This window comes from Seriola aureovittata, chromosome 16 (genome assembly GCF_021018895.1).
Source record: "Seriola aureovittata isolate HTS-2021-v1 ecotype China chromosome 16, ASM2101889v1, whole genome shotgun sequence".
Lineage (NCBI taxonomy): Eukaryota > Metazoa > Chordata > Actinopteri > Carangiformes > Carangidae > Seriola > Seriola aureovittata.
The window spans coordinates 10361754-10389561 of record NC_079379.1 but is presented as its reverse complement, the minus strand read 5'-3'; the positions used below and the strand labels follow the sequence as shown (position 1 = coordinate 10389561).

The window sequence follows — 27808 nt, the reverse complement described above, 5'->3', positions numbered from 1 at the left end:
TCATCAGGGCTGTTCTGGTCAAATGCAGGAAATCCATAAATTCAAACAACCCTGGCCCAACTTTCTCTTACTTTCTGCTTTCTGCTCAGGTATGCTACCCACTCTCTCTTGTGTAAATCCATCTCATCCAACACAGGCTTATCCCACAGATGCTGTCACTCCTTCATCCTGGGTGTGAGAAATATGGGGGCCCAAGGTGCTACTCTGTAAACAGGCTGGACTGTTGTGGCTCGTCCTGCCAGCGTACAGTGAGACGTGCTGGTAACTGCCACAACTTCACAAGGCTGCCGTGTGACCCCGTAGCCGTGGGGCCTCAGACGCCTCTTCATTTGTTAGACGTCGCCGCGGTGTGGTGGAGTAAAAGGTTCAACAAACACCAAACAAACAGAAACATCCACACACACAAACACACACACACACACACACACACACACACACACACACACACACACACACACAAACACATACACTGAGAGAAAGCAACAAGGTCGAAACTGACTGACGTACATGATGTTCACAATGGGATTACACGAATGAATGCCAAAAATAGTGAAAAGGCAGATGTGACATTGGTTCTGTTTTCACTTGCATCTGTTGGCAGTGAAGACAGATTATGAAATACAGTCTTCATCCAATGCTCTGCGTGTGAACAGCAGATTCCATGGCTGAAGCTTTTTCTGTCTGCCTTCCCCACATGCTCTTAACAGCGCGCTTAACACCTACAATTATATATTTATATATATATATATAGATATATATAAAAAAAAAATAAAAACATGATTGGACCAAATTACTTACATCTTGCATCAGTCTGTAAAAAGCTTAGCATCCTGACACTGGCTTTTAGTGAAGCTTCCCAGGAGTGTGGCATGCCACGAGAACAGATGAGATGGTACTTCACCATACCTTAACATGCCTCTCATGAGTTGGTGCTCCTTTTAGGGGATGGATGTTGAACAGTAACACTGAAATGACACACAGTTTAAATGATGGATTGAGCTATATAGTTAGTGATAAATCGGTCTCAAAAGAATGAAACCCTAGTATAAAGAAAGTAATTATCAGTTCTGTCAATCATGATACCCAATACAAGACTGTCAGGGGAAGGAGGAACAGCAGCTTGTGAAAAAACGTCTGAGTTTTTACACTAAAGTACACAAAATCTACAATGAATTAATCCCAAACTATGAAACAGTTTACAAAAGAGACTCTCTTGCTCATGCTTTTGATCCAAAGTCTCAAAGTGCCCCCTAGTGGGTCTATTCAGCCTCTGCTCTCAACAAGGTCTGGAGAAAATTTGACCCTATAATAAGCTCTCAGTAGTTCACTGTGCTAATTAAGAGGGCATTTTCAGCATGGGATAACAGGATAACACTCAGTGTCTAACACAGTTGGAGTGCATTAGCTGTTTTCTGTACCATAACAAACTGCTAAGTGTCTGTGAGGGTAAACTGACTTCACAATACCAAGATACTGCAAAAGCATTATCACACACGTCAGCTCACAATAAGATATAGATCGGAGGCAAATGTATAGTATTAAATTTGCAATTACACATTACTGAAGAGTTTGAATCACAAATTGCTCAAAGACTTTTCAGCAAGTGTTGACACAGGGGCTTTAATCTGGGTGTTCTGGTCAATCAAATTTTCCTCACTCACTAAACCACGCTGCTGCAATCCCAACCAGACATTACATACCTCTACAGCACTGGAAAACCTCATAATACATGCTTTATCCTTCGCCATTTGTATTGCTGTCATTCAAGCCACATGGAGCACAAGGAAAAAGCTGGACGGCCTGCGTACAACAGCCTCCAAAGCCATTACTGATTGATAATACACTCTGTCTCTCCATCTCTCCATAACTCCTTCCCACAACACAACCTGGCACCTTGTCCCACTGGCTGGCCCTGAAGGAAAACAATTACCAGAGAGGCGGAACAACAATACCCAGAAAACATCTGCTTGTGCCGGCTGGGGCCACTGACATGCCTGACTGTGTGTCCCTGTTGGCTTCCATAGAGGACACATGCCTGCCTGGATATGCTGAGGGGCCTGAGTGTACAGGGCCCAGTCTCCTGCTCCTCGCAATGCCTTACCCTCCGCCTGTTCGCCTGTCGATCCACCTGCCTCTCTCACTGCCTGTCTGCCTTCTCTGGCGATGGCAGCTCTCTCAGAACAGACGAGGGCCCGCCTGTCAGAACAGTTGTTCGTTTGGGTGAATTCCCTTCTGCCTTGGATGAGACGGCGCACCAGTATGGCTCCTAAGCTGAGGCAGACAGGAGGGCGATGAAGATGAGGGGGCCAACACCCATATGATGGCTCCCTCATGTTATAGCTCAGCTCAGCAGATGGAGGGCCCCATCTTTAGGGTAAACACTGCACACAGGGCTTAACAATGGTCAAATAGCATAAATAAAGAAAGAGAATAGATCAGGTATGCTGTATGGCACCTACTGGAGTTTTATCATCTCCTCCACCCAACAGACACTCCCAACACTCTTACATACTAACACAGAGGACAACAGAGCAGACATAAGGCCCAAGAGCCACTTATTAATTACATTTTGTCACTTGATAAAGTATGATTTGGTTAGTTGTATCATATTTTCTAGAATCCAAACATAGATACTTCCAACATGCTTCGTTCTACTCACCATTTACTGAGTTTATATTGCCACCTTGTGGCCATCATTGAGGCTCACTGATTATTTTCCTATGGTAATTCATTTCTCCAATTTTTACTCTCTCTGAACACTTTACACGCTTCTAAAAAATCTACAAATGCAACAAATTCAATTGCTGTCAACGTTTGTCCATAGTAGGCCAGAAAGAATAGGGCTCCATGCTAACAGCAGGGTTGAAGCAAGAAAAATATATGAATCAGGGCGATACAAAATGGCTGTTAATTTCAAGTATTAGATGGGAATGATTTAAGTAAAATTACACCAGTTAAGGTTAGGCTACAGATTATAGATTCGTGTTATCAGAAGTACATTCTTCTCACTTTGCAAAAATAACTTTAAGCACATATATTCAATAAAAAGTGGTGTAATTCAGCTGATATACTACTATCACCATCAATAACACTATGGTGTTGATGAATCGTGATTTGTAGATTTTTACCTAAATATCAAGGTCCAGTCGTTTTACACTATGCACGTTATATAATAGACTATATCTATTTTCACTTGCACTCATGTTCAGCTATTACTGGCCCAGCTTCACCTCTCCTACAACAGACAGGTTGGCCCCTCCCACGGTAGTGGAGGTTTTGCTGCTTTCACTGCTGTAGGAAATATTGATGAAAGGACTTTTTGGCGCGGGAAAACTACTGTTGTTCGGTTGTGATAGTTATATTAACTTTTACTTTATGTGAACAGTTAGCCTGGGCTGGTATTTATGTTTTATCTTCATCATTTATGGTTTAAATGTTTGTTTTGGTTGAGAGGAAAACTTTATCTACAGAAACACAATGTGATGTCAAATGCCAAATAAGCAAATAAGTAAGAACTAGTGCAGACCTACAAACAAAAATACATTACAGTATTACAGTGTAAATTTGGTGTTTCCAACAACAACATTAACGTTTCAACGTTTCTATTGCATCTGAATCATTTATAAATAAAAAATTATTCCATGTAGGTTTATTATCTGCAAGTGTAGCCTAACTACTATGGTGACTGCCAAGATTATAGCTTGTTATAGCAGGTGGTTCTCCAACTTTTTCTGGCATGACCTTCTTCAGAAGCCAGACATTTTTTAATTTTTTTAATCAATCATTAACAATGATAGGGGATGCAAATAATAAAAGAAATGGATCAATGTTGAATGGCTATATATAATGGCTCTATGCCCCACCCAGGGGGGGTCCACTCCCTAGTTTGACAACCACGGTTGTAGGCTATTTTTCCTAAGTACACACACACATTTTTGTCTGTGTTTTTCTTTTGGGCAGGCCAAGGCATCAAAATAGATTCCCTGGGTTTAAAACACTTGCAGCAGCCATTTCAAACAGACATAGAAGGCTTCGAGGATCACCTGAAGGCACCATTTTTGACACGAGCTCACTTTAACCGGGAGGGGGGCTGGAAGGGAGGAGGGATTGTTTGGTGACAGCTCGCGGGGACACGCCCGCCGTGACAACAGCAGCAGCAGTAGCAGTAGCAGTAGCACCGGGTCTGTGCGGCTTTGACACCGCGCGCTGCCTTCTCAGCGGCGACAGAAGTGTCTCACATGTCCTCAGCCAGTTTTTGACGGAATAACTTCTCAGACAACTAAATGAACTGCTTGCCTGTTGTTCTGCCCCAGACTGCTGTGGCTTTCCGCGTCAGAGCAACAACAGAGATGTAAAGCAAGTTGCACTACCGCATCTTCCTCTTGATATGCTTCTGACATAACGAGGAGCCAAGAAGTGACAGAGGTATTTCGGCATTGTTTTGCGACTTGCTATTGTTGGTGTGCCGCCGCCATACGCAGTTACAACACAGACACAGCGCTAGAAGCCCTGTCAGCGGCGACATAACCTCGGTACAATGCTTGGAAGTCGCTCGAAGCTGGTACAACGATAGATAATACATGTTGCTGGAGTTGTTTTGTGAAAATATCCATTGGTAATTGCAGCTTCATTTGCCTATTGGCTTGGAGTGAAGGCAAAGCAGGCGGATGCACAATAGCAACTCAGGAAGGAGCCAACTTTGAAGGTTTTTTTTGCCAACTGTCGTCCTAAAATTTAGTGCTGACCCCGGGCCTCACCTGCTAGGTAACTAGTGCAGATACACACCAGACTTACTGTATGTAGCCTACTACAAAAATAAGGCCTTATTCCATTCAGAGTTCGTCATTATTAGACTCAGTTTAATGGCAAATTTTTAGCAATTTTCAATGAGATGACGATGGTTGCGGGAACAACGTCACATTTCACGTCATAGGGTTTAATAAATAAGGGCCAACAGGTGCGCTCACCTGTGAAGGAAGGATGCCAAGTTCTGTAGCATGCCTTACTGCTTTCCATGTGCTGCAGTGTTAAAATGTTTAGTAAAAGGTCCTTCAGGATATGTATTTATGAGGCAGCTCATCTCAGTTGAGAGAACAACTAACTGACCTCATAACTTATTGATGGCCCCAGAATACAGAATGAAACCACTAGGTGCTAAACATCAGTGGGCTGCTGATTTCAGACAGCTAGTTTTTGATCTGGCCTTCAGACAAGGTGACTTTTTCCTTTACTTTGCTTGTCTCTGCTTTATTGTTTGGGGACTTGAAAACACTATGCGCCTGCTACTGATATAATGCAATGTATCTTTCTCACAAACAACACATACTTTCTTTTGTCAGATTCATTTTTGTGCAGTCAGTCTTCATGAGCTAGAAAGGTTTCTACTGTAACTGAGAGAATTGGCCCCTGATATATGTCCAAAGTGATAACAACAGTTTGGTTAAACAGACCTTTTTCAGGGCTGATTTGTCATAGCAGGAGAAAAACAGGTGAGACAATTTTTTTTTTTTAACAATGGCTCAGTTCCATCTGGTGTCCCAGGAAACCATCACAGTGAGCCATCGTGCACAATACCAGGACCCTATAACCATCTCACCTAAATGGAATTCAGGCATTGCTAATGTTATTACAGAAATTACAGCTGGGCTTTTCCTGCTCTGATATGTCAAAAAAAAAAAAAAGCCTTGTAACAAATGTCCTTTTATTAAAATCAAGCAATATTGCTGTCCCACCATTCTTTTTTTCCAATAATAGTTGGCTCATGATGCAGGACCTCTTAAATAGTCGATTTTTATCTGTCTGGTTAATTTTATTATTAAGATTTAGGGATGATCGTAAAGATGTTAGACAACACATATGTCCTCATTAAGCCTATGTGTTGTCATGGATAGAAATTGTTGTTTAAATTCAAAAAGTGCTTGGTTATACAGTAGTATGTTAGATAACGAATAAATCCATAGTTATTTTACCAACCTAAATAATTACAGAGAGCTTCAGCTTTTGCAGAGTGCTGAGAATTAGTAAACTAAAACAAATATGTAAATTAACTCTTTGCACGCTATAAACTAAATAGATAATAGATCATAATGTTGATTTCTGTCCTCTATTATTCATCTCTTTATCCATGATTTTTGTTAGTCTTACTTTGATATAGTTAGTTAATAACGTATTACTTGTTATTTTTTAAATACCCAGATATTTTGCTGCCAGCCAACATTTTCTCATTATTGTCTTCCCCTGCACTCATCAGCACCTCAGTAGAAACAGTCTAGGGAGTACATGCAGATCTGTGTGTATTTGGGAGCGATGACTGTTAGAACAAGCCTGTGACTCCTTGTGTGTGGTTCGCTTGATTAATTCATTCATATTTTCCTGCATTATTCTCCTCCATCACATGCTACCTTTTGTAGGCTCTGCAGAGGAAGATGGAGGTCCAGAGTGGCGTTCAGCAGGCGGAGCCCGGCCCTCTGGGCTCTCCTCGGTCAGGGGCCAATCAGCAGAATGAACTGGACGACAGACAGACGGATGCCAGTGGCAGGAGTTCCTCTGACAACCACAGTAAGGATGCACAGACAGCAAGCCAGAAAGACGACAAAAAAGTAAGTTGCAGACTCCCACTGCTGCACATCTGCAGCTGCTGTGCTGTGTGTGTACGTGTGTGTGTGTGTGTGTGTGTGTGTGTGTGTGTGTGTGTGATGAGTGATGAGATCCTGCCCATCTGTTGAGCTATTCTGGGTGATATGTTCTGTACTTTCACGTAAAGAAACTCTTACTCACTCATTCATTGTGATCTCCCTTGGTGTGCTGAAAAGTGAAGTTGCATGTTTTGTGGTGTTAATTGATGTCATGCACTTTGCTCATGTGGCTTATCTAGTGTTGGAGGAACCTGTTTGCTTGTCAGTGCTGTTGCAACAAAAAGTGAAACTATAGGTACTTTGGTCTTTGGCTTCAGTGGTTTTAAAGGAAGTAGGTAAAGTGTTTTTATGTTGCCATGAGAACCATAAGCACATTCTACGAACCACAGGTAGGACATGTGCATTTAGAATTGCTAATTACATACAGACCTATGTGGCTTGAGTAGCCTCCATGTGTGACTGCTGATTCTCATTCATTTCAACCCTCTACTATCTTGGAGCCCTCTGCATGTCCAAGAGTGAGAGTAAAATCCTTATTGGCTCTCTTCCATCTCATGGATGTCAGTCATACTTCTCTGGCAGGAGCCAGAACCTCTTTCCGTCAATCAGCCTGAGAGGCTCTGTAGGCCTTGGAGCAGAGAAGAGATAGCGGCAGAATAAACACAACAGATATACAAAAACATTCACCAGAGGACAGGACTGACTGGTACTGGCAGCTCTGAGTGGGATGCTTGTCATGGCTTGCTCTATCAATTTTTAGTATTTTGAGCAGACTTTGAGCAAACAGTAATTGACATAACCCTTTAGGGTCTTCATCTTGGTGAGGAAAAATTCTTCAGAAGCATTTGGGTGACATAATAAGCTACTGAAAATGTGAAATAATATAATTGTTTTAGGTGTGTTGTCAGCTTGTCTAGGCAGGAGGCCTCTGTGGCTTATATATCTCATAACTATTCCTTATGGCTATTTTGACAAATTTTTCAAAAGTGAGCACAGAAATGTTATTGAAGATGTGATCAAAAAGTTTGGTTCAGTCATGAAATGCTGCATTTATGTGCAATCATGTGGAAATAAAAGACTTCGATAATTATAATACCTACAGAATGAAAGTGCACATTAAACAGCGTGCTGTGCTGTTTTTGGACCCGTGGGAACCATTTCTCATTTAGCTGTGTAATTGTGAAAAATAACCAGTGGCAAACTTGGATATACGTTTTCACCCACTGACACTGTCTGATAATGATTATTGTAATAATACAAAACATTTTAAGCTTTTGATGCATGTCTTCAGTCACATATTTATATTTTTATCAGTGTTGTCTGGTATTAGAGGAGAAATTAGACAAGTTTTATAGAAATCGATTATCTCAGACATTTTGTAGGGAAAAGACTGGCTCCTCTCTAAGGGGTAATTGAAACACACAAAAACACACACGCACACACACACCTCAGGACTTCCACATTGACTGATGCATGTATTGTCTACTGGTACATAAAACTATTAAATAAGGGTCACTACGATTTTGAGCTTGTAAATTAATTAAAGTTTGTAGTTGTAAATCAACCTTTGTAAACCCGTCAAATAAATAAGAATGAGAAATTCAAGTTTGTGTATGAGTAGAAAGGATTTGTTTTTGTCACAAAAAAGACACTGTGTGAATAAAATCTGTGAACAAATGATATCAGTGGTGAGGTTACACAAGGACACTGAAACAAGAAGTGCTTTTGTGAACATCTGTGTACAGATACAAAGCAGAAAACTGTGTAAAACTCAGTGCTCAAAGGTTCCAGTATGAATCGTGACCCTGTCTGAATCTGTCAGTGACACCTATGAAACGTTTATGTATGTGGTTTACAATGATGTTGTTGCCACCAGTGTTGTGCCAGTTCACACTTAAAAAGAACTTATTCAAAGTTCAGTTCATACAGATAAAAATCAACTAGTCCACGTTCATAGTTCATTTTTTAAAACTTTGAACTAAGTTCCCAGTTCCAAAAATGAACAAGTTCACGTTCATTTGTTCCGTTTTTTTAATAAATGAATGTCAATATTCTTTTTCAACCTCCTTCTACCCATCCATCACCAGCCCCAAATCATAGCCACTCCCAAACTAAATGAATTATTGCATACCACTGAAGAATCACAGACCTTAGTTACATTTTAAATGCTTAAATAAATATAATCCGTCTGAGTCTTCACTTGTTTGTATATAAAACGGCTTCAAATGCTCCAAAAAAACTGGCTTCAGCAGTAGTAGATGCGTCTGCACCACCTGTATCTCCTGTACCACTAGCACCAGCCAAGCTGGGCCTTGTCTATGGAGACATCATGCGGTGTGCTGTAAAACTGTCGTAAAACGTGAACTGATTCGTTCACTTAAAAAAAAAAAGAACGTGTTCATGCACAACACTGGCTGCCACCACAGAAGAGTGCTCAGTGTTTATGTTGAACACAGACATTTGTCTGTCTTTGGTTGTTGGTGCTGCATTGTGAAGCAATGAGGCCTAAAGGCATTAGCATCTTGAATTTCAGAGCAGAAGTGGCTCACAGTGGATACATCTAAAACAAAAAATTTGTTTTTTAATTCAACAGTGGGTGTCACCAAGTGGCAGACACTACCCTATAGTGGGTGAAAAGGTCACTGCCCCTGTCATTGTGTGTGTGTGTGTGTGTGTGTGTGTGTGTGTGTGTGTGTGTAGTTTTATTTTTTTCATTTTTTGCTGTTTGTTGGTTGATTAGCAGTTGAGTCAACACCTGCTGCATTTCACTGAAAGTGGCCCTGGGAGTGTGTTTGCCTCTGACACTGCCTGACTAACCAGTTGACAGGCTGGCTCCTGCTGCCGTGGTGTCATTGATTAGCCTGGACAGTTTATTCATCAAGGTGTCATCGGTGGAAATGGACCAGTGCTCTTGTTGTTGTTAAAGGGTAGTTGCCTATGGCTTGCCCTGTTGTTTATTAGTGATACATCATTGGGAATGAGGTGGCGCAGTCTGACCCGGGCTCTGGGCTCAAGCTCAGAGCTGCTGTGGCATTTGAGGTCGTCCACAGTGCAGTCAGCTGTTGCAAAAGGTTAAGGAAGTCAGCTGGCGTAAGTAAATTTGCCCGTTTTAATCCTCAGACTGTCTCCTGAATCTGAATACCCAGGAGCAAAAAACTCAAGGTTTAAAATTCATTTTACTCTCAGCAATGTACTGATGAAGTACCCTTCAGTGAGCACTTAATCCCCAAGTGCTCCTGCTTGTGATGTTATCTGGTAGCTGTGGTTGTGCTATGGGGTTTTATGTCTTGTGAAGCAGGCCAGTGGTGGAAAAGAGGTCACTGAATCTTTGATATGATTTTTCTTTCACATTTTCAGTGCATATGGTTTTCACATTGTTTTTTGCTTTAATAGCTTTGGTATTTATTATTATTATTATTATTATTATTATTATTATTAATGTTATTATCATCATCATTTTAAGAGGGTTATCCCTTTACAACATTTTGACTTTTGGGACGATCCATTGTGCTCTTACATTTATATTCCATTTGGAAAATGGAGGCTAGCAAGCTAGGCTAACTAGCTTGGTGGTAGTGGTAGCTAGCTTACACTGATTCCTCCAGATGTCATTAACGGCTTCTATACATGTTCGTACATCATACAATGGAGGGGGGGAGGGAGGGGGGGCGTCCTAACCAGGTATCTCTCTTTCAAGGGTCCAGTTGCGGTGATGGAGAATGACCAGACGGTCAAAATTCACATCAACTGGTACTCCTAACTGTACACCGTATGTAACCCCATGATTTGAATCACGACATGAAGTAACATACAGAGTCACTGAATTAGATACGGAGTGGTCACATTACAGATGGGAATAACTGACTGTAAGGCCCACTGGAAATGAACTGATATCGCAAACTATTTTAAGTGTCCATCCAAACAGATACTGCACCAATCGAATTGCAGTACTGGCAAGCAAACAACAAGGAAATATAAAATGAATTGATTTCTTTAGCAAAAATAATATTTTTCAGTTTGCCTTAACACGTTTAGATTCTGCAAATTTGGAAAAAAGGCTCAGGTTCGATCCCTTCAGCATGCACAAGTTTCATAGAAGAATCCTCAAGGAAGATCAGGTAAAGTTTTCCTTTCAAGGGTTGAGCTGAATGTGTTAAAGCTGTCCCTGTACTTTAACCTTAACATGGCCCCTGACACTTGGCTGTACCCTCACCCCCTTCCTGTGTTGATCTGTGACACTAACTGAAGTGCAGTACATGACCTCTAAACCACCCGAGGGATTATTTCACTCGCGTCCCTGTATTGGTTTGTGTTCATTATTCTTCTAAAAGCATCAGCCGACCACCAACGATGATGAGTTACAGTGGTGATTGGAAATACTGCACTAATTGGTGTCATAACAGCCTACTGACCTTTAACTCATTAACTGCACTGGAAGCAGAAATAAGTCAGTAAGCACAAAGCCAATGGCTGCATGTAGGGGTTAGCTTGCTGATCCTGCAAATTTTACAATTGTTCTCTATTTTAGGGGTGAAATATCTGTGCTTACTAGTGCGCACTATGTTTACAGAGAGTATAGTTCATCTCTCATATGTATGTGAAAAAGACATATCCATTGCTTGCTGTGGTAATTTGTGTTTTCTTTCCATTAGAAATGAATCATTAGGGAGTGAGCTTTTAGGCGTAGAGTGGAATAGTCATACCGGTGATTATTGCTGTTATTTTAATTACACAAATGAGAAACATTCAGGAACAGAGGAAGAAAATTATATTAAATTGCTCTGACTGAAGATTTTGTGTGTACTTCCAAATGAGCGATCAGAGAATTAAAATCCGTGCAGATGATACTTAGTCAGGATTAGAATGAATTTCATGTTTGTTAACCAATAAAATCAACTTGTGTAAGCTGCAGTCAGATAAGTGGAACTTTCTTGACTTTGAGATGACTTGTTGTCCAGATGCTCTTGGAGCATTTGCCTAATGGTTTCGCACTCATCATGACTTTAAAGTTAACTAGAGAAGCAGATGGCCTCTCACCTTGCTAGGCAATTTGGCTTCAGCAGTAGTGTGACAGGTTGGGATGCTATTCACTCTAATTACTACTTTTCTTTTTTGTAAATTGATCAGCAGTTTAACCATTAAAGAATTGATCTGGATTTTGCTGTAAGTTGAACACAATCTGAACAAAGATGTCATGTAAAAATCTCAGGTAACAGGATAAAATATAAAGATATAACATTTTCTGTCAGGGAAAGTTTTGTCTTCTCCATCAGCATTGCTGTAGTGAGCATAGTGCAGTGAGTTGAGGTAAATATGGACAGACATCCTGAACACCACCTCCACAGCCCCCCCTCTTCCTCCACTCTACAGATTGCCTCGGTGGTAGCTAGCGGGGCCCAGATAATTACCTTGTGTTATTTCTCCTCCCACACTTTGCTTTTGAAGTCCTGGCTGCCTAGCTGCCTCAGCTCTAATAGCATCCCGGCATGCCATCGATCCCACACCCCTCCTCCGGATATGAATGGCCAGTGGAGGTGGGCTGATGGGTTTTGGAGGGAGCAGCCCAAGAGTCTGCCCCAAGCCTCTGCAGGTTTCCTAAACCGCAGGTTAATCAATATGCTAGTATGCCTGATCGTGGAAACAGTACAATGCGCAAATGACTGTAATATGCACATTAAACAGCAAATTACAATGGGCTCTTTGCAAGCGGACAAATTGAAAACTGGCACGTTGTCAAATGCTCTGCATTCACATATACAAATGGCTGCCTGTCTTTTACTGCAATAAATTGAACCTGTTATAAGCAAATGATTTTGTGTGTGTGTGTGTGTGTGTGTGTGTGTGTGTGTGTGTGTGTGTGTGTGTGTGTGTGTGTGTGTGTGTGTGTGTGTGTGTGTGTGTGTGGTGCCCAGCATGGCACTTCAAAAGCTCCACAATTGTAGGGACCTTTAAAAACTCCTTACTACTGCATTTTATTGAGAAAATTAATGGCTTGTCTGCTCAGCTGTGTCAGGAAAGTAAAATAAATTGTAGATGTAATAGTTTTAGATATGCTGTGATGTCTTAATCCTTTGACAGCACAAATATTCACTGCCATGCACTAGACTATTTCAAGGAAAATACCTTTAGAGAGAGAGGTTGCTTTGCAGAGAAGTGAGATGTGACTTGACTGTGATGGCAGAGGAGCGCAGGCAAATACAGTACAACTGAATGTGTGTAGCTTATGTGATAATCTCATTACTGTAATGCTATCCTGAGCATTATTGGAAGCTCATTTTTTTTTTTAAGCTACTGTAATACAAGAACATTTTGAACCAGTTTCGTCTTGATTGAATAGATTTGATAAGATATTTAATAATAGTATTCTACATTTACTTTTAAATTGTTAAAACCAATCTAATTTAGATGCACACGTATACTGTAAAACTAAATAGCATGAAATGTTAATAAAAATAAATGGTTTTCGAGCTGTGATGTTTAGTTTTTGTAGAATATTTGTGGTGAGAGGCATGTCGCTCTAGAGCTGCTGTGGCAGAAAGGTTTGGAAAATATTTGGACAGCATTTGTTCACTCTCAGCATGAAAAAATAAGTGAACCCCAAATGAAGTTTTCAAAAAACAGCCGTTTATCAGGGCAGACAGGTTGACTTGGCAAACAGGTGTAACTAATAACATCAGTAATAGCTGTGTTTCATTTTGGTTTTACACAGGGCACTGGTGTAGTGCCTGCTGGCTCACTGTAGTGCCATACTGGCACAGGTAAATGAAACATTTTCTTCATTAATGTATCTCATGTAACATCAGTGCTTTTCCTGCAGTGACGAGTCAAAACATGGATGTAAGAAAGCATCAGCGTATCAAATATAAATTATGCAAACTCGTATCAAGTTGCTGAAAGAAGAAATCGGACCACATTGCCCAGCAATAATTGATAGTGATGTACTTTCAGTCAAACAAATAATGATAATTGAAAACAAGACATGAGAGGTTTTTTCATGGAAGACATTTTGAAATTCCACAGTAAGAAAAGCACAGATGTAAATATTAAAACTAATGACGGCTGAATTCCATTTAGCAGCTTTGGTTTCATGGTCCATGTATTATGTGTCACGGCTTACTAATACAACTGTCATGGCGTACTGGGGAACTTCAATAGAACATAACCATTGTTAATGTTATTCTTAACGCCTTCGCTTTTCCTACCATGACAAGTCAAAATATATGGCGTCTATGTATTAATCAAATGCAGTTCAATTTTCACCCAGTATCAGAAACATACTGCAAATCATGAACACACGCATGAGTGCAACCACCAGATGTACAAAACCTCCTCTAAACTTTAAGTCCTAACTGTGACTACATGTCAACAGACAGCTTGGTGCTTATTTGCAGAACTGTAATGAAGCCCTGCAGGAACACTACTAAAATATCCAGCCACGAGTTGAGGTGTTACAGCATTTACATCAGCACCCAATGTTGAAACATCTGACATGGCTGTTACAGGCCAGCCTCAGAAAGTTGCCAACCATGACACATGTTCTAAATAAGGCAAAAAGAGATGTCACTTGAAAGCAAAAAAGTATTCTGTCATGTTGTTTGATATATGCACTATTTTATCTTTTATAACGCAGTCCTCTCTCATCCTGAAATGAATGTACTGTATTCCTATCTGGTGAGGTGAGGTAAATATATCGTCCAGAGCAGGAGGTAATTGGGTTACCTCCTGGTTTGGTGACCAAGGTCAAACCTTAGTCCATGATCTCATGTATTAGGAACGGATGATCATTAGTGAGAAGGTGAAAGAGCATTACAGATTGATTTTTGAATCCTTTGGTCTATTTGTGATCACTACTTGGATGCCTTCTGTAAACTGAAGCTTGCCAGGCTTTTTATTTAGATAGCTCATTTCAGAAAACTATACAAGATTCTCTACCAACGATAACAACGGTATAGATGGTAGGAAATGCTAATCACTGCAACTTGTACGCTATTTAATATGTTTTATGACCGGCTCTAGCTATTTGTAGAGACTTTATTTGTGTTCCTGCTTGCTATTTTAGTCCATTGGTTCTTTAATCTGTCATAAAAAGTACAGAGGATGATCAAGCATGTCAGATATTTATCATGTAGTCATGTATCAAGACACGACCTCTTTTAGTGGCTCTATTTAGCTCTCATCAGAGCATTTTACTCCTCTGTTCAAAGCACACTCTTAGTATAAACATAGACGACACATGGGCACTCACGTGTGCACACAGCCGCACACACAGCCACACACACAGACTCACACACAATGACACACTACCAGCAGATCACAGAGACCTTATTAGTTGCTGTCACAACACATTTATCCCTCATCTGTTTCTGGGAGCTGTCGCGAGCAAAAGGTTGCTCTCTGCTGCAAAGTGGCAAAGTGGGCTCCTCACTGTGTTTTTCATTCTCTCTAATGGAGAGCGATGGCATGGGCCCGAGCCGTCTCTATCTGTGGCCCTGTCCAAACAGGGGTGATTTCTGCCCGAAAATAGCCCTGCTGTCAGCTCGCCTTAGTTGCCGGGCCCGCTGAGAGTCAGTTAAGGGGATCAGTGCTCGCTGGAGTGTGTGGCTCAGTGGTAAGACACGGTGCTGGTGACACATTGCTTTGATGGGATCACCGACCGCTCCTAATCCCCCCTCGACACAGATGACCTAAGGGGCTCATTGCACTGAGCAGAGTCACCAGTCATGATTCCAGCTCTGCCTGACTTCAACATCCTATCCCGTTGACCTCCAGCCTTTACACCCTCAAACGGCATATAAACAGAATTCGGCTTTGTGGTTGACAGGTGTTCAGGGTGACTGTCTTGAAAAGAAAGTGACCGTTGAGATCTGTGGTGGGAGTTGCTTTGTATGTGCTTGAGTGTTTGTTTGTGTGAAAGGAAATTTAAGGCCATACAATGTTGATAAAAATCCATCGCTCTTTTTAAATGGAGTTCAAGGTAGAGTATTTTAAATATACTTCAAAGCCAGAATGTTTTTTGCAGAGAATTTTTAAAGCCATAAACAACACAAAAGAAGGACACTGCCACTGCTGTTATGCATTTAGTCTGTTCATATGTTGGACGTGCAACTTGATTTGTTGGCCAGCAATTTGGCATGGGAACATAAGCATGAGAACTCCCTGTTTAGGAGGCCATCTGGAAAATTCTTTCGCTGTGATTAAAAAAAATTCAGCCCCTTGCATTTTCATTTTTTAATGAATCGTGCACCCCGTGGATGTTTGCTGTGTGTGTGCCACACTGAAGCGGAGGCATGTCTGTTGTTAGGGGTTTGTGTGTGACTCAGTGTCAAGGCTGGGAGCTGTTCACTCTCTCAGTTTGTGATGACTTGGCAGCAAAGCAAAGGTCAAGGCAGACTTGAAGTGCAGAATTGCCAAATGTGCTAGATTAGCAATACTCAATCCTGGTTTTCAGAGAGTGGAATTCTCAAGAGTTGTATATCTTGCCAGAAAATATGTTTAATGTTCTCATTTCTGGTTATAGACTGTGCATCATGTGGCTCTGAAAGTTATAAAATGTAAGATATGTTTAATAGGCGATTGTTTGTGGTAGAATTACAGAAACATAATATGCAGCTTGACAATCACAGCCTCAAAGGGAATGTTAGTGGATTACATGTTCTGCTAACTCCAATAGCATGCGGTTTGTTTTTTGTGGCTGTTCCTCTTCGATCTTGTTAGATAGAAAGTTCACATAAAGGGGCCCACAGTAATTGGTTTTACAAGTACCCTATATTTCATACTTCCAAACTCCTTTCTTTGTCAGTTTTCTATTTCCAAGAGTAAATTGTCTCCTTGTGCTAGCATTAGAAACACAATGCAAAACAACCTGATCCTCTAAATGTAGGCACTGATAAACCCTCATCAAGATACAGGGCTCTGGTCTACTGCTCAGGTGCACAAACAATGTTAAAACTGGAAAGAATGAGAGGAAAATATTTTTTTACACTATTAATGAGGGTAACTGTTTAAGGTAAGACACTTTCAGTGTGCTGTTTATATTGGGCATTACTGTTCTTTATTGTTTCTTGTGCAGATTGAGAAATTTCTGTGGCAAGATCAAAAGGTGTATGTTAATGTTATTTTTTTTCCTTAGTACATATATCATTAACAACTGAATGAAATCACAGGCAATGCGTGTTTTGTGTTATACCAAATATGAAAATACAATTAACTCACAAGAAAACCTTTATAAAAAAACAAAAAAGATCAGTAGAAGAAACTTAATGGACAACTTACTTTTGCAACCAATTGCACAGTGTTGGAAAAGAGGGAGAGCTTGGCTTATTTTTATATTAGTCATGCTATCAAACTGTTTGTACTTTGCCTACAAAAAATTACTGGTCTGTTTCCTCCACTTGGTGCCTGGTTTCTAGCTCAAATCATTCCACAGTAAGTGTGGAAATTGGGGGTAGATCAGATTCAGAATGGGAGCCAGCTGCTGATGCCATTTTATTTTTATTTTTCTAGCATATGGCAGTGGTTTGTATACTCCTCATTATATCTGGGATATTGTGCCACTGAGACACTTATACTTCCACGTCACACTTATACTCATTTATCATAAAATTAGTATCTATGAGTATAATTCTGCATAGAGCAGCACACTACACTGAGCAAGAAAATCCAACCTTAGATAAGAAAGTAATAGCTTTCTTAAATGATAATGACTTACCGTAGTGTTGTCCCTGTAAGCATGAAATGTCCTGACACAGAATAACTGTATTTTGCAGGACATGTTCTACATGAGAGCATTCACATGGGGATGACCTCAGCTCTGCTCTGTCTGCTTTGACAGATGCTACACTGTGTAGTCATGACACATGCGATCAAATATTTCCATTTGGACAATCTGTTTCCACTCAGAAATGTCGTTTGATTAATTATAATCAAGCCCTTAGCATCAATATTTTCCAGTATTTAGATGAGACTTGGCTTGCAGTCTTCATAACATCTTGAGGAAGCAAAAGAGCAATATGAGATTTTTTTTTTTTTTTTTTTTGCTGCTTGAGCTTTTTATTGAAAATTTTACACTGCTTCATATAATCCCAAACAAATGAAAAACCAAAATAGAAACCGCAAGATATAAAAATGGTAATTTATTAAATCTGTTGTATAATATCTATTGTGTGGTGGAAAATTGCATGTCTACCCTCTTTTACAGAACATTTACAACATTTAACAGGGTGTAATGATAGGAAACACATGGCTACGAGTTTGTGAGAAGTGTTAGCGGTGAGAGTTGGTGAGATATTTGTGAGAGAACTGGTTTCACTTTATCTGACAAGGTCCAGAGTCCAAATGAATGTTCATAAATAAAAAAAGCATGTAAAAATTACAGCAGTGACAATGATACCTCTTAAGTGTGAGTGGGATTTATTTATTGATATGTTCAAAACACTCATCTAGGATCAAGAGGGCCTTTGAAAATATTCTTCTAAGTAACAATGGTTTAGAAATGATGTTCCATCGACTTTGAAACTGTGTGGAGTAGAGCGTAGAATTACACATCGAAGAAAAGCCTCACTTCACTTCAGATTAAGTTAATTTTATTTTATGGCTTCAATCAAGCTAATCAGTGTTACATCCATAAATGGCATAACATTAAATTAACTAAGTCCTTATTTTTTATACACCACACAATGTGAGATACTAAATACAGTGTCATTTGATAAGTACTTAGTGTTTAGTCATAAACACAATATACTGTTCATGCATTAGAGTAACATTCTTCTGCTGAGAAAACATCTGTTGACAATCTGTTATCACAAGTGGACAGCTCTATGTACAGGTGTGAACGCACCTAAGATGCATTGAGGACGCATTTGAGATCTGGTCACTCAGATCACATTGAGAGGTTTTGCATATAGAGCAGGGAAGTGCGATCCGATCACAAGTGGTCATTCGAGACTCATGTGGAGATGCATTTTAATGTCAGGTGTGAACTTACAGTACATACTTAGAGCTGTCCACTTGTGAACAGGGCCTTAGAGTACAGTAAAAACATCCTAAAGAGACAATTGCTCTTTTGTTTGGGTTATATCGGTTGTTTCTTTTGTTTTATCTTTGATTATATTAGTTATATGTTCAAGCCAAGTTGTTAGTTTTCTCCTTCTGCACTGGCATTAGTAATATAAAGAATAGTAATCAGTGGCGATTGCTCTAAGACTGCAAGGGAAGCTCAGCTTCCCCTAAAATGTCAACAAAATAAGTGGTCAAATATGTACTGTTGTGTGTACATTTCATTGACTAAATATGCGCTAGAACACGTTCATCTTTTGTTCAGAATCAGCTACTTATCACAGGTAACCGACACGACTTCTTCTCATTCATCGCCGTAGCGCCACAGAGCTTTACACAGTGTAGACGCCGAGCGTCTACTTACTTCAATGGGGAAGCATCGAGTGGGTTGTTCCACTGCAGCGAAACTAGACGGTCATTGGATAAATGCTGGGCTTTGTCCCGCCCATCGGACGCTCAGCATCTCTGGGGGTCTATGGGACAGTGGGCTGGCCCGGACGCTCGGCTTCTGCATGATAATTGGATGATCTGTCTGAGGCTGAGTCCCTTTTTGATTGACAGCGAAATTAGCGAATCAGCGATCTTGAAGTATAAGCATCCACCGGAGCATTTTTTCAAGTTTTTCATTCCGTTGTTCGGAGTTGATCTGGAGACGTTACTGATCTTCAGCGACTTTGTCTTTGTTAAAAACGACTAGCGTTGTGTTTGGCGACTCTCTTCTGTCACTCTGCAAATTTACATATAAATAAACGGACACATTTTATGATGTAGGCCGAAAATGAGCTTCCCCTCCTTATAAGACCAGCAGCCGCCACTGATAGTAATATAAAAAAGTTTTTTATTAAAAGTCACTGCAGGACTGATTTAGTGTGGGCAAATGCAGCATGAATACTACCAGTTTCTTCTTGATTGCTATATATCATATCGAAGGTAGAAGTAAACTAAGTTGCTACAGCTGCCTCCTGTGATATTTTCAGTTTTCAGTTTTCTGCATGTTTACCCCATTCATGCCAACATGTGCCCACAGTGACGTGGGTTAAACCTGTATCCGGGGTCTATCTGCATGAGTCAACCCATGTCATATGACCCTCCTGCAGGATCCTCTTCTCGACTTGGGTTGAACACGGGTCAGACGCTACCCATGTTTGGTGAACTGACGTTGCTACCAGGAATTGAAATTAATTAAATGATACTGACATTTAAATGTCATTTCACCATCCCACTGAGAGAGAGAGAGAGAGAGAGAGAGAAAGAGAGAGAGAGCACACATGGGTCATCAGAGGGGTGAAACTGAATCTTAGCTTTTATCTTCTAAATTATTTGATGTAATTCAGGAATATTTTCAGGTTCATCATGGGGTGTTTGAAATGCTGCATACTGAGTGACAGCTGTCTCGTGAATGAGTCCAACACAGGTCGAATGTGGGTTGAGTAGACTCGCATGGTATGTGGGTCTGCTGTGTTATAATATCTATATTTGATGTCCTGGGAAGGTCGTGGACAGCCATGTGTCTTCACACACATGGAGTCTGGCCAGTCAATTCATTTTCACCTAAAAGAGAGAGGAATGTATAATGCACAAGATGTTTAATGCTTTCCCCTAGATCCCACTAGCAATGCTAGTGGGGACAGACTCTGGGTCTCTACAATGGTTGACAATGTATTTTCCCCTTTGTGTCTTCTGGGTGCCCCTCACAGTGAGCATTAGCATTTATTGTGGAAGTTGTGGACATGCTATCCTCATGGGTTGTACATGGAATAGGGTTGAAAATCAGCAAACTGTTTCAAGATGTCCTGTGATATTTTTTTTGCCACATGTGAAAATTATTTTATGAGTTGGAGATTTGGCAGCAGCAGTACATGCCATTCATTTGGGTGAAAACAGGAAAGCAAATATAACCCACACTTTGGCAAAACTTGTGAGGATAGATTTAAATTACCTAATTTCAACCTCAGGCCTCTTGAGTCCAGGCCAAGTCAGGTACATCTGTACATCTGCTGAAGTTTAAAACAAAGAACCGGACACTGTCAGGACTGGCTGCGTGGGTGATAGGCTAGTTCGCTGCCTACATCACAGGGGCATCATTATGGCACCCCACCAGCTCTGTGATAATAAGAGCAAACACCTCTATTATGTTCCCTTGGGCCTGTAATACATATATTCACACCTTGTTAGACTGTGTGACCAGCCCTATTAGTTGCAGCAGTTAGACCTCACTTGCCCACTCATTAACACCACTGATGGAGATATAAGACACTCATTACTGAAGTAGATAATGGTAAAATACTATACTGGCTTTTAACTGATTGTGGAAATAAAAAGGCAAACCAGCTAATGTATCACGCTGTGCTGTGCTGCAGTTATGTCATAAAGATATTACTGTTTTAAAAGCTGTTAGCAAAGCTTGGCTGTATGCAAGCACACAGGTCATCTGACTGTGCCCTGTGATGGTGTGTAAATGAAATGGTAATAGAGGGTTTCATCACCACCACTAATTACTGAGTGACAGTTTTCTCACCAGTGTGTAAGTTTGTGTGTGTGTGCATGTATGTATATGTGTGATAGGCCTAATTAGGTAAACTCCCATTACACTTAAAAGTGCATTACTGCTGCTCTTTTGTAAAGGCTATAATTAGAGTGCTGAGGAGAGCGAGCGGTAATTAAGTTATTTCTCAAGTATTATTAGTCTGCTTGTTATATGAGCCAATTGTACTGAAAAGGATAGAATACATATTTGACTTTGTGCCAGTGCTTTGTCAACTTTATAGATATTAAAGCAAAGAGCCATTACACAGTGCATGATTAGAGTGTATAGCAATATATATCTCACGGTCCCCTTCTCAAGGGATTTCTGTCTGATAAAATTTAAATATCACAATGAACGATTTCAGCCTGTACAATTGCAGAAGGCTTGTGTAAGCTGGAACAAAGCAAATGACAACACGTACGCACATGGGTTTGCACACACATTTCTTGTCTCAGGCTCTCAGCCTGACTTGGCATTTTTGTGCATGTGTCATCCGATGCATGCAGTGGCAGCAGCGTGAGCCCCAGATCCTCTGACTAATCCAGATTGCCTTCTAATCCCGATCACACTCTCCTCTTCCTGCCATTGAATCCATTATTCTCTGCACTTTTCATGCTGTCTTCCTTTCTTTTTTTTGATTGCCAATGTCTAGCATTACACTGAATACTTATGGAATACTAACTTTTGTAACTATAAAGTAAAAAACAACAACATTGAAATCATGTAGAGGCCATGCACAGCCATGATGATCCACTCACAGCTGTTTTCACTTATTATGCCTGAGTAGGCCGTCACTCAGGTGTGCTTGATTACTATCACCCTCAGTCTCATTTTTCCTAACTTATGGATCTTATTAGTACACGTGTTTGGTGACTTCAGGTAAAAGACTTATAATGATACAAAACAAACCTTCAGATGTGTTTTTTTCTACTCAAACAAATAGCATCAATGGCGCTATAGTTGTTCTCACAAAGCATGTGCTTTCCATTTTTTTCTCTGTATTTTTGTATATAATTACATGTCTCCTCTCTCCTATGTTTCCCACCAGCAGATTTAAGTAACACTCGTAATGATGTTAATCACTGTCTTAGGAGACCTTGCCAGGCCTTGAAGGAGAAAGCATGGAGACTGGGTCACTGGCACATGTGCACACGGTTAGCAAATCCCATCGGAAGGGTGGTGGGGTGGATTGAGAGCATTGACCGTTGTGCCAGGAGAGCTGGAGCAGATCCTCTTTCTACGCTGTTCTGAATGGGCCTATTTTTAGCACATGGGGTGGTTTTATTGGATAGATAGATAACTCTTTGTTGCACACTTGTGCTCTGGGGCTACTCACATTCATCCTATATGGAAAGTCTTTGAGACGGTGTCTGGATCATATTGAACTGTTGTATCATAAAGCTATTGGTTTAGAGCTGTCTCTAGGCCACAGGTTGAAGGAGAGTATATGAAGCTTCGTCGTAATTGCAGAGGGTGGATTTAATAACATAAACACGGTGATGATTAGAAACTGCTTGATCTTAGTTTTAGTAATAAAGGCTCTGTGCTGTAAGAAACATATTGTCTTTTCCAAACATGCTGTGGAACTTAAATGATGTGGCAGATTCCTGAATGCAAGAATGATGAGGATGAAGTACTCTCATCTTCTGCTCTGCACTCGTATCCAAATACAGAACTAGCAGTTCTATGTCTGCATAATAAGACTGCAGCTAGGACTAGCAGTCTAGATTAGAAGAGAAAATTATAAAAAACATTCACTTTTTACCAAATGTTTTCTGTTTTTGATAAATGACTAATTTTCTTTCGGCTAATTTTCTTTCGGCTAATTAATAAAATAATTGTTTCACTATTCACTATCAATATTCTTTCACTTAACTATGCTGACGTTTTTAAAATTCAGTGTTTAAAATCATTTCAAATCTCCACTATCCAGTAAAAGATATCCAGTATTGAAAACTTTTTTTTGTGTCTGGTGGTGTTTCTCTTGCGCACGCTTAACGTGGACTGTCACAATTTCAGTTGTAAAAATAAAAAATGAATAAAACTTAATATAAATACAAATAGTTTGATACGACGCTACACTTTCTTCCAATATATGACGTCGTAATCTTCACTCAGGATTGGAATCAACTCCCTCCTCTTCTCTCTGTGTGTTTAATTATATTACCAGATAGGCAGGGTTTGCTGCATGGATTAACACAAAGTATGCCTGCAAGCTGGCTCACTAGAATATATTTGAGACAAGTAATCAGGCAATATCTTAATTGATATCAGAATTTTTTCAATGCAGTAAAGTTCAGCCTTCAGCTTTTTAGAATAGGCCGGAAAAAGAACCAAGAAGTATTTGGTCCTGGTGTTCTGCGGGTGTGCAAAGGGTAAATGAACCACGGGTCTCGATGAGTGACAGGCCAGAACAGAGACTGCTTCACATTATCTGCCTCTATCTGCTTGGAGTGTATAGATTCCAGAGATAGAGGAAATGGAGAGACGGAGAGAAATTACTGTTTTCCCAAGACGTGAGACCCAGAATGAATGTCGTGCCCAGGGTTAGCAAATCTCATTTACAAATTTCAGGCGGGGAAATATCTGTCCCTCCTCGTGTCTCCCTCGTCTTCCCCTCCCATCACAATAAAAGGGAAGCTTCTCATTTAGCAGAGCCGTTGGCCTGGAGGCGCACGTGCACGCACACACACACACACACACACACACACACACACACACACACACACACACACACACACACACACACGTACACAAATGCATACACGCTACATACAAATGAATTTCAGTCTTACTGCACAGGGCTCTGTCTTGATTCGTTAGCTGATTTTAACTTCTTATTGTGTGTGGGTTCATCTGTTCCATCTCATATAAACTTGTGTTGCAAAAACTGTTGCAACTGATGGCTTATAAACATGAAAAACATGAAATATACCCTTTTCCAGGCTAAACTCTTGAGAATTTTGAATTAAATGATTTGAGAAAATATACAATGTGTAATAGTGCAGTTTTGAAAAACAGTTTTGGTGAGGTTGTTTAAATATTGCACAAATGTACAGTATATAGCCTCTTAAATATTAGAACATGCATATACAGATTATTATATACATGTGATTCTGTCATATATAACAAAAAAGTAGTCTTAAAGAATGAATACCCAGAGTTCAGTTATTTTTTGTTAGTTTAAAAAATGTTTTTATTAGTGTAAATATTTAAGTTCTGTAAAATGTTGATACATTGATATATGAAAAACACACTGAATCAGATAGTTGCCTGTGCAAAATATGCACTTGATCAGTCTTTATGTCAATATAGAAGTTTAACAGATAAGTGTAACATGAAGTTAGGATTTTCAGGCTCTTGTTTGTCTGAACTATAGGTCGCATGAGCATATAGAAAAGGAGCAGCCTGTCTCAGTTTGTGTGCACAGCTTCTGTCTATGTGTGTTTATGTTGTATTTTTCTGTCCTTGTGTGCATATTCCGCTTACAGAAAAAAAGAAACTGTCTTTATCCACTTGGCTGAATCCCAACATTCCTAGCTCTTTCTTATTTTGGGACATGTTTGTTGCGGAATGAAAGAAGCGCTTTGAGAGATGATCACAGCCGCTCTCCCCAGAGAAATCTTAAGGAGGAAAGTGAGCCTATTTTCAGCGCTGTAGCAGCGGAGAGTGGGACTCATTATGACTCACTCAGAGCTGAAATGCTCTGGATGATGTCTGAGTCAGACATGAGGGCCAGTGTCCGCTGCCATGGTGATGCACAGCCAAATGTAACTGAACTCAGAGAGCAATAGAGATGGAAATGAAATGAGGGAAGCTTAAAAGGGCCCAGAGGCAGCTTCACTATTGTCATGATAAAATTCCCAGAGAAAAAACTGGCGAGCTATAGGCTCCTGTATGTAGACAGATTACTCTCTAATACTTAAGAGCGGGCAATTTTTTCGTAGGGTTTGTGATACTGGAGATACATCAAACCAAGCGAAGCAAATTCAGGGACAATTCCAAAATAACACATTTTCTCCTTAAGATTCCTTGAAGGGTATCTTCTGTATCTTCTATGAAAATATTCATTTATTCAGCAAATGTGTACCAAAAAAATAAAGGCTTGACTTAAACAAAGCCAAGAAATAGTGATTGGAGATTTTCTGTGACATGCAGACAGTTACAGAAACATAACACACACATACTGTACCAATCTACTTGTCCTTCTCACCTGTCCTTTAATCAAACAATATCTGACAACAGGAATCATGCTGTAAAACCAGAGTCAGACTCATCACAAGCAATATTTCCTGAGAGTATTCTTTACTTTTCTTCATTAAATACATTGAAATTGAAATAATACAGTTACTCAGATAATGTAGATGAGATTTCAGCCTAATTCACCTAAATCCTCCAAGACAGAAGTCAGAAAGTCAAGTCAGTCACTAGCCTCTCATGCTCCATGATCCTCTCTTTGGCAAACTGTGGTGAAGCATGGCTTGCAGATTAGGGCAAACTTGCACATGTAGTACTTGTCATGCAGGTGCGTCAGAAAGGAGCTCAGTGTCTTTTAAAATGGGGGAAATTCATGGAGAATTCATGTGGTGATGAAATTCAGTACAGGCTGAAACATTACACTGATGTATTGAGTTACTAATTGTTGTAATTGCAGAAGTGTGCAGGAATTTTAATCATTCAAAAATACTGAAATCAAGCATGGCACCACTGGCGTGCCTCAGTGTGAATACCAGTGTGTTTGTGTGTGGTGTGACACAGGTTGTGTCCAATGCCAAGGCTTCACTGAACAGTCAGCAGCAGAGGACAGTGATGTAAGGACAGAGCCACGTAACAGGCAGAGCAGATATTAATCCGATGTGCCTGGGCAGGTTGGCATTAAGCCAGCGAAACAGAGAAGAGGGAGAGAGTCAGATGACAGCACCTGTCCTTGCCAAGTCTTGCAGGTACAGCATGGAGTCAGGAACATGCGCTATACCTTACACCTATTTCTCTTCCTCTCTGGGTCTCTTTTTGTCTCTGTGTATGTCTGTCTTTGTGCGTTTGTCTTTTACAAATAACGATAAAGATTTTTGACAACCTTCAACATGAGTTATTTAAGAGCTGAGACTGTATTTAGATAAGTAATTTAATAAACACTAACCAGAGCTGCAACAAAGAATTATGTTATTTCCAGCATTAATATTTCTATTTTGTAAAATATTATAAAAATTCAAGTACATTACATTCCAGAGTTGAAGGTAATATCTTCAAATTGTTCACAAAAAAATGCAACAATTTTCCACATTTGAGAAGCTGCAACCAGCCAATGTTTGAAATTTTCTTTTTTTTTAATCTTTCCTTACAATAAACACAATTAATAATCGATTGTTGATAATATAATAGTAATAATATAATAATTGATCCAGAACTTATAACTATAAACAAAAACAAATACAGTGAAAATGTACTATACATAAAAATGGAGCAACACACACACACACACACACACACACACATACACACACACACACACACACACACACATACACACACACACACACACACACATACACACACACACACCTCTCTGTCAATCAGGCTGCCAGAGCTCTATGTGAAGCTCTGTTAAAACCGATCTTACCCGATGCCATACTCCAGATGAATAGATTAATACACTAATTGCTGCTTGCAAATAAACTTGTATGATGTACTGTAATGCATCACATTTATTCTGGTCGGTCAGTTTTATTGTTGTTTCTAATCATTGCAGGTTGGTGTAGTTGAGATCATGACATGTGAAAACTCTTATGTTCCATATGCAGAAATATTGATTCTAAAAAAACATGGAGGGTAATAATTTTACCAAGGCTCATTCACATTGAGATTACAACATCTGACGGAGGGGCTGGTTTACAACACTCCTATATACTTGCTGACATGGTAACAACTGTAAACAGTCATTTCGTACACAGCAGGGAGCTGATGGTGCCATTTAAGAATATCAGGTCATTACAATGTCATTTATTGATGTGGAAGTTGATGTTAGCTGTTTTGTAGCTGGTGTGTTTGCTTGGCCAGTCAGTGCTGCCATCTTTATGTTTTGCATTTCCATAAACTAATCATAAACTAATAGAGAACCCTGTCTCCTGTATATTAATAACTGTTCTGATCATCACTCATAAATGCAGCACTTTTTGAAATGGTGTTGATCTTTGCCAATTCCTCGATATTATTTACAACTTAAAGTTTTGGCTTGAATCGCGGCCCTTATAATTAGCCTTCATTCGTCACTTGTTTTTGGGCCTTAGCCTTAACTACACTGCAGCTGTAGAAAGTAAAGAGCACATACAAACGTCAGTACCTCTGACCTCTTACTGAAAAGCACTAGAGTGTACAAACTGTACTAAATAGAATAGCAGCCACAAGGCCACAGAGGTGTTTTCACAGTTCTCCAAACTGCAATGTATGTGTGCACGATAAGTCTTTTTTTTTTTTTCTTTTTTTGAATCTAGTTTTTCATATCATCTTTAATTTGTTGAGTAGAGGTTAAGTTGTAGTGCAATATGTTTAAACCAGACTTTCTGTGCTTTCTCTTGCATAAAATACAGTTTTT

The 27808-nt window shown here is 39.9% G+C and overlaps 1 protein-coding gene across 3 annotated transcripts in view; it reads left to right on the top strand.

Annotated features, from left to right (window-relative positions):
• Nucleotides 1-4168: 4168 nt before the first annotated feature.
• rbms3 (RNA binding motif, single stranded interacting protein) overlaps nucleotides 4169-27808 on the top strand; it is a 273592-nt gene continuing 249952 nt past the window's right edge. The window contains exons 1-2 of one of the 3 annotated variants that reach the window (XM_056398859.1): nucleotides 4169-4425; nucleotides 6411-6599. In XM_056398859.1, coding sequence (XP_056254834.1) covers nucleotides 6426-6599 — 174 coding nt within the window. In that variant the 5' untranslated portion in view covers nucleotides 4169-4425; nucleotides 6411-6425. The remainder of the gene's footprint in view (nucleotides 4426-6410; nucleotides 6600-27808) is intronic. The other 2 variants (XM_056398860.1, XM_056398861.1) reach the window with 2 other exon arrangements.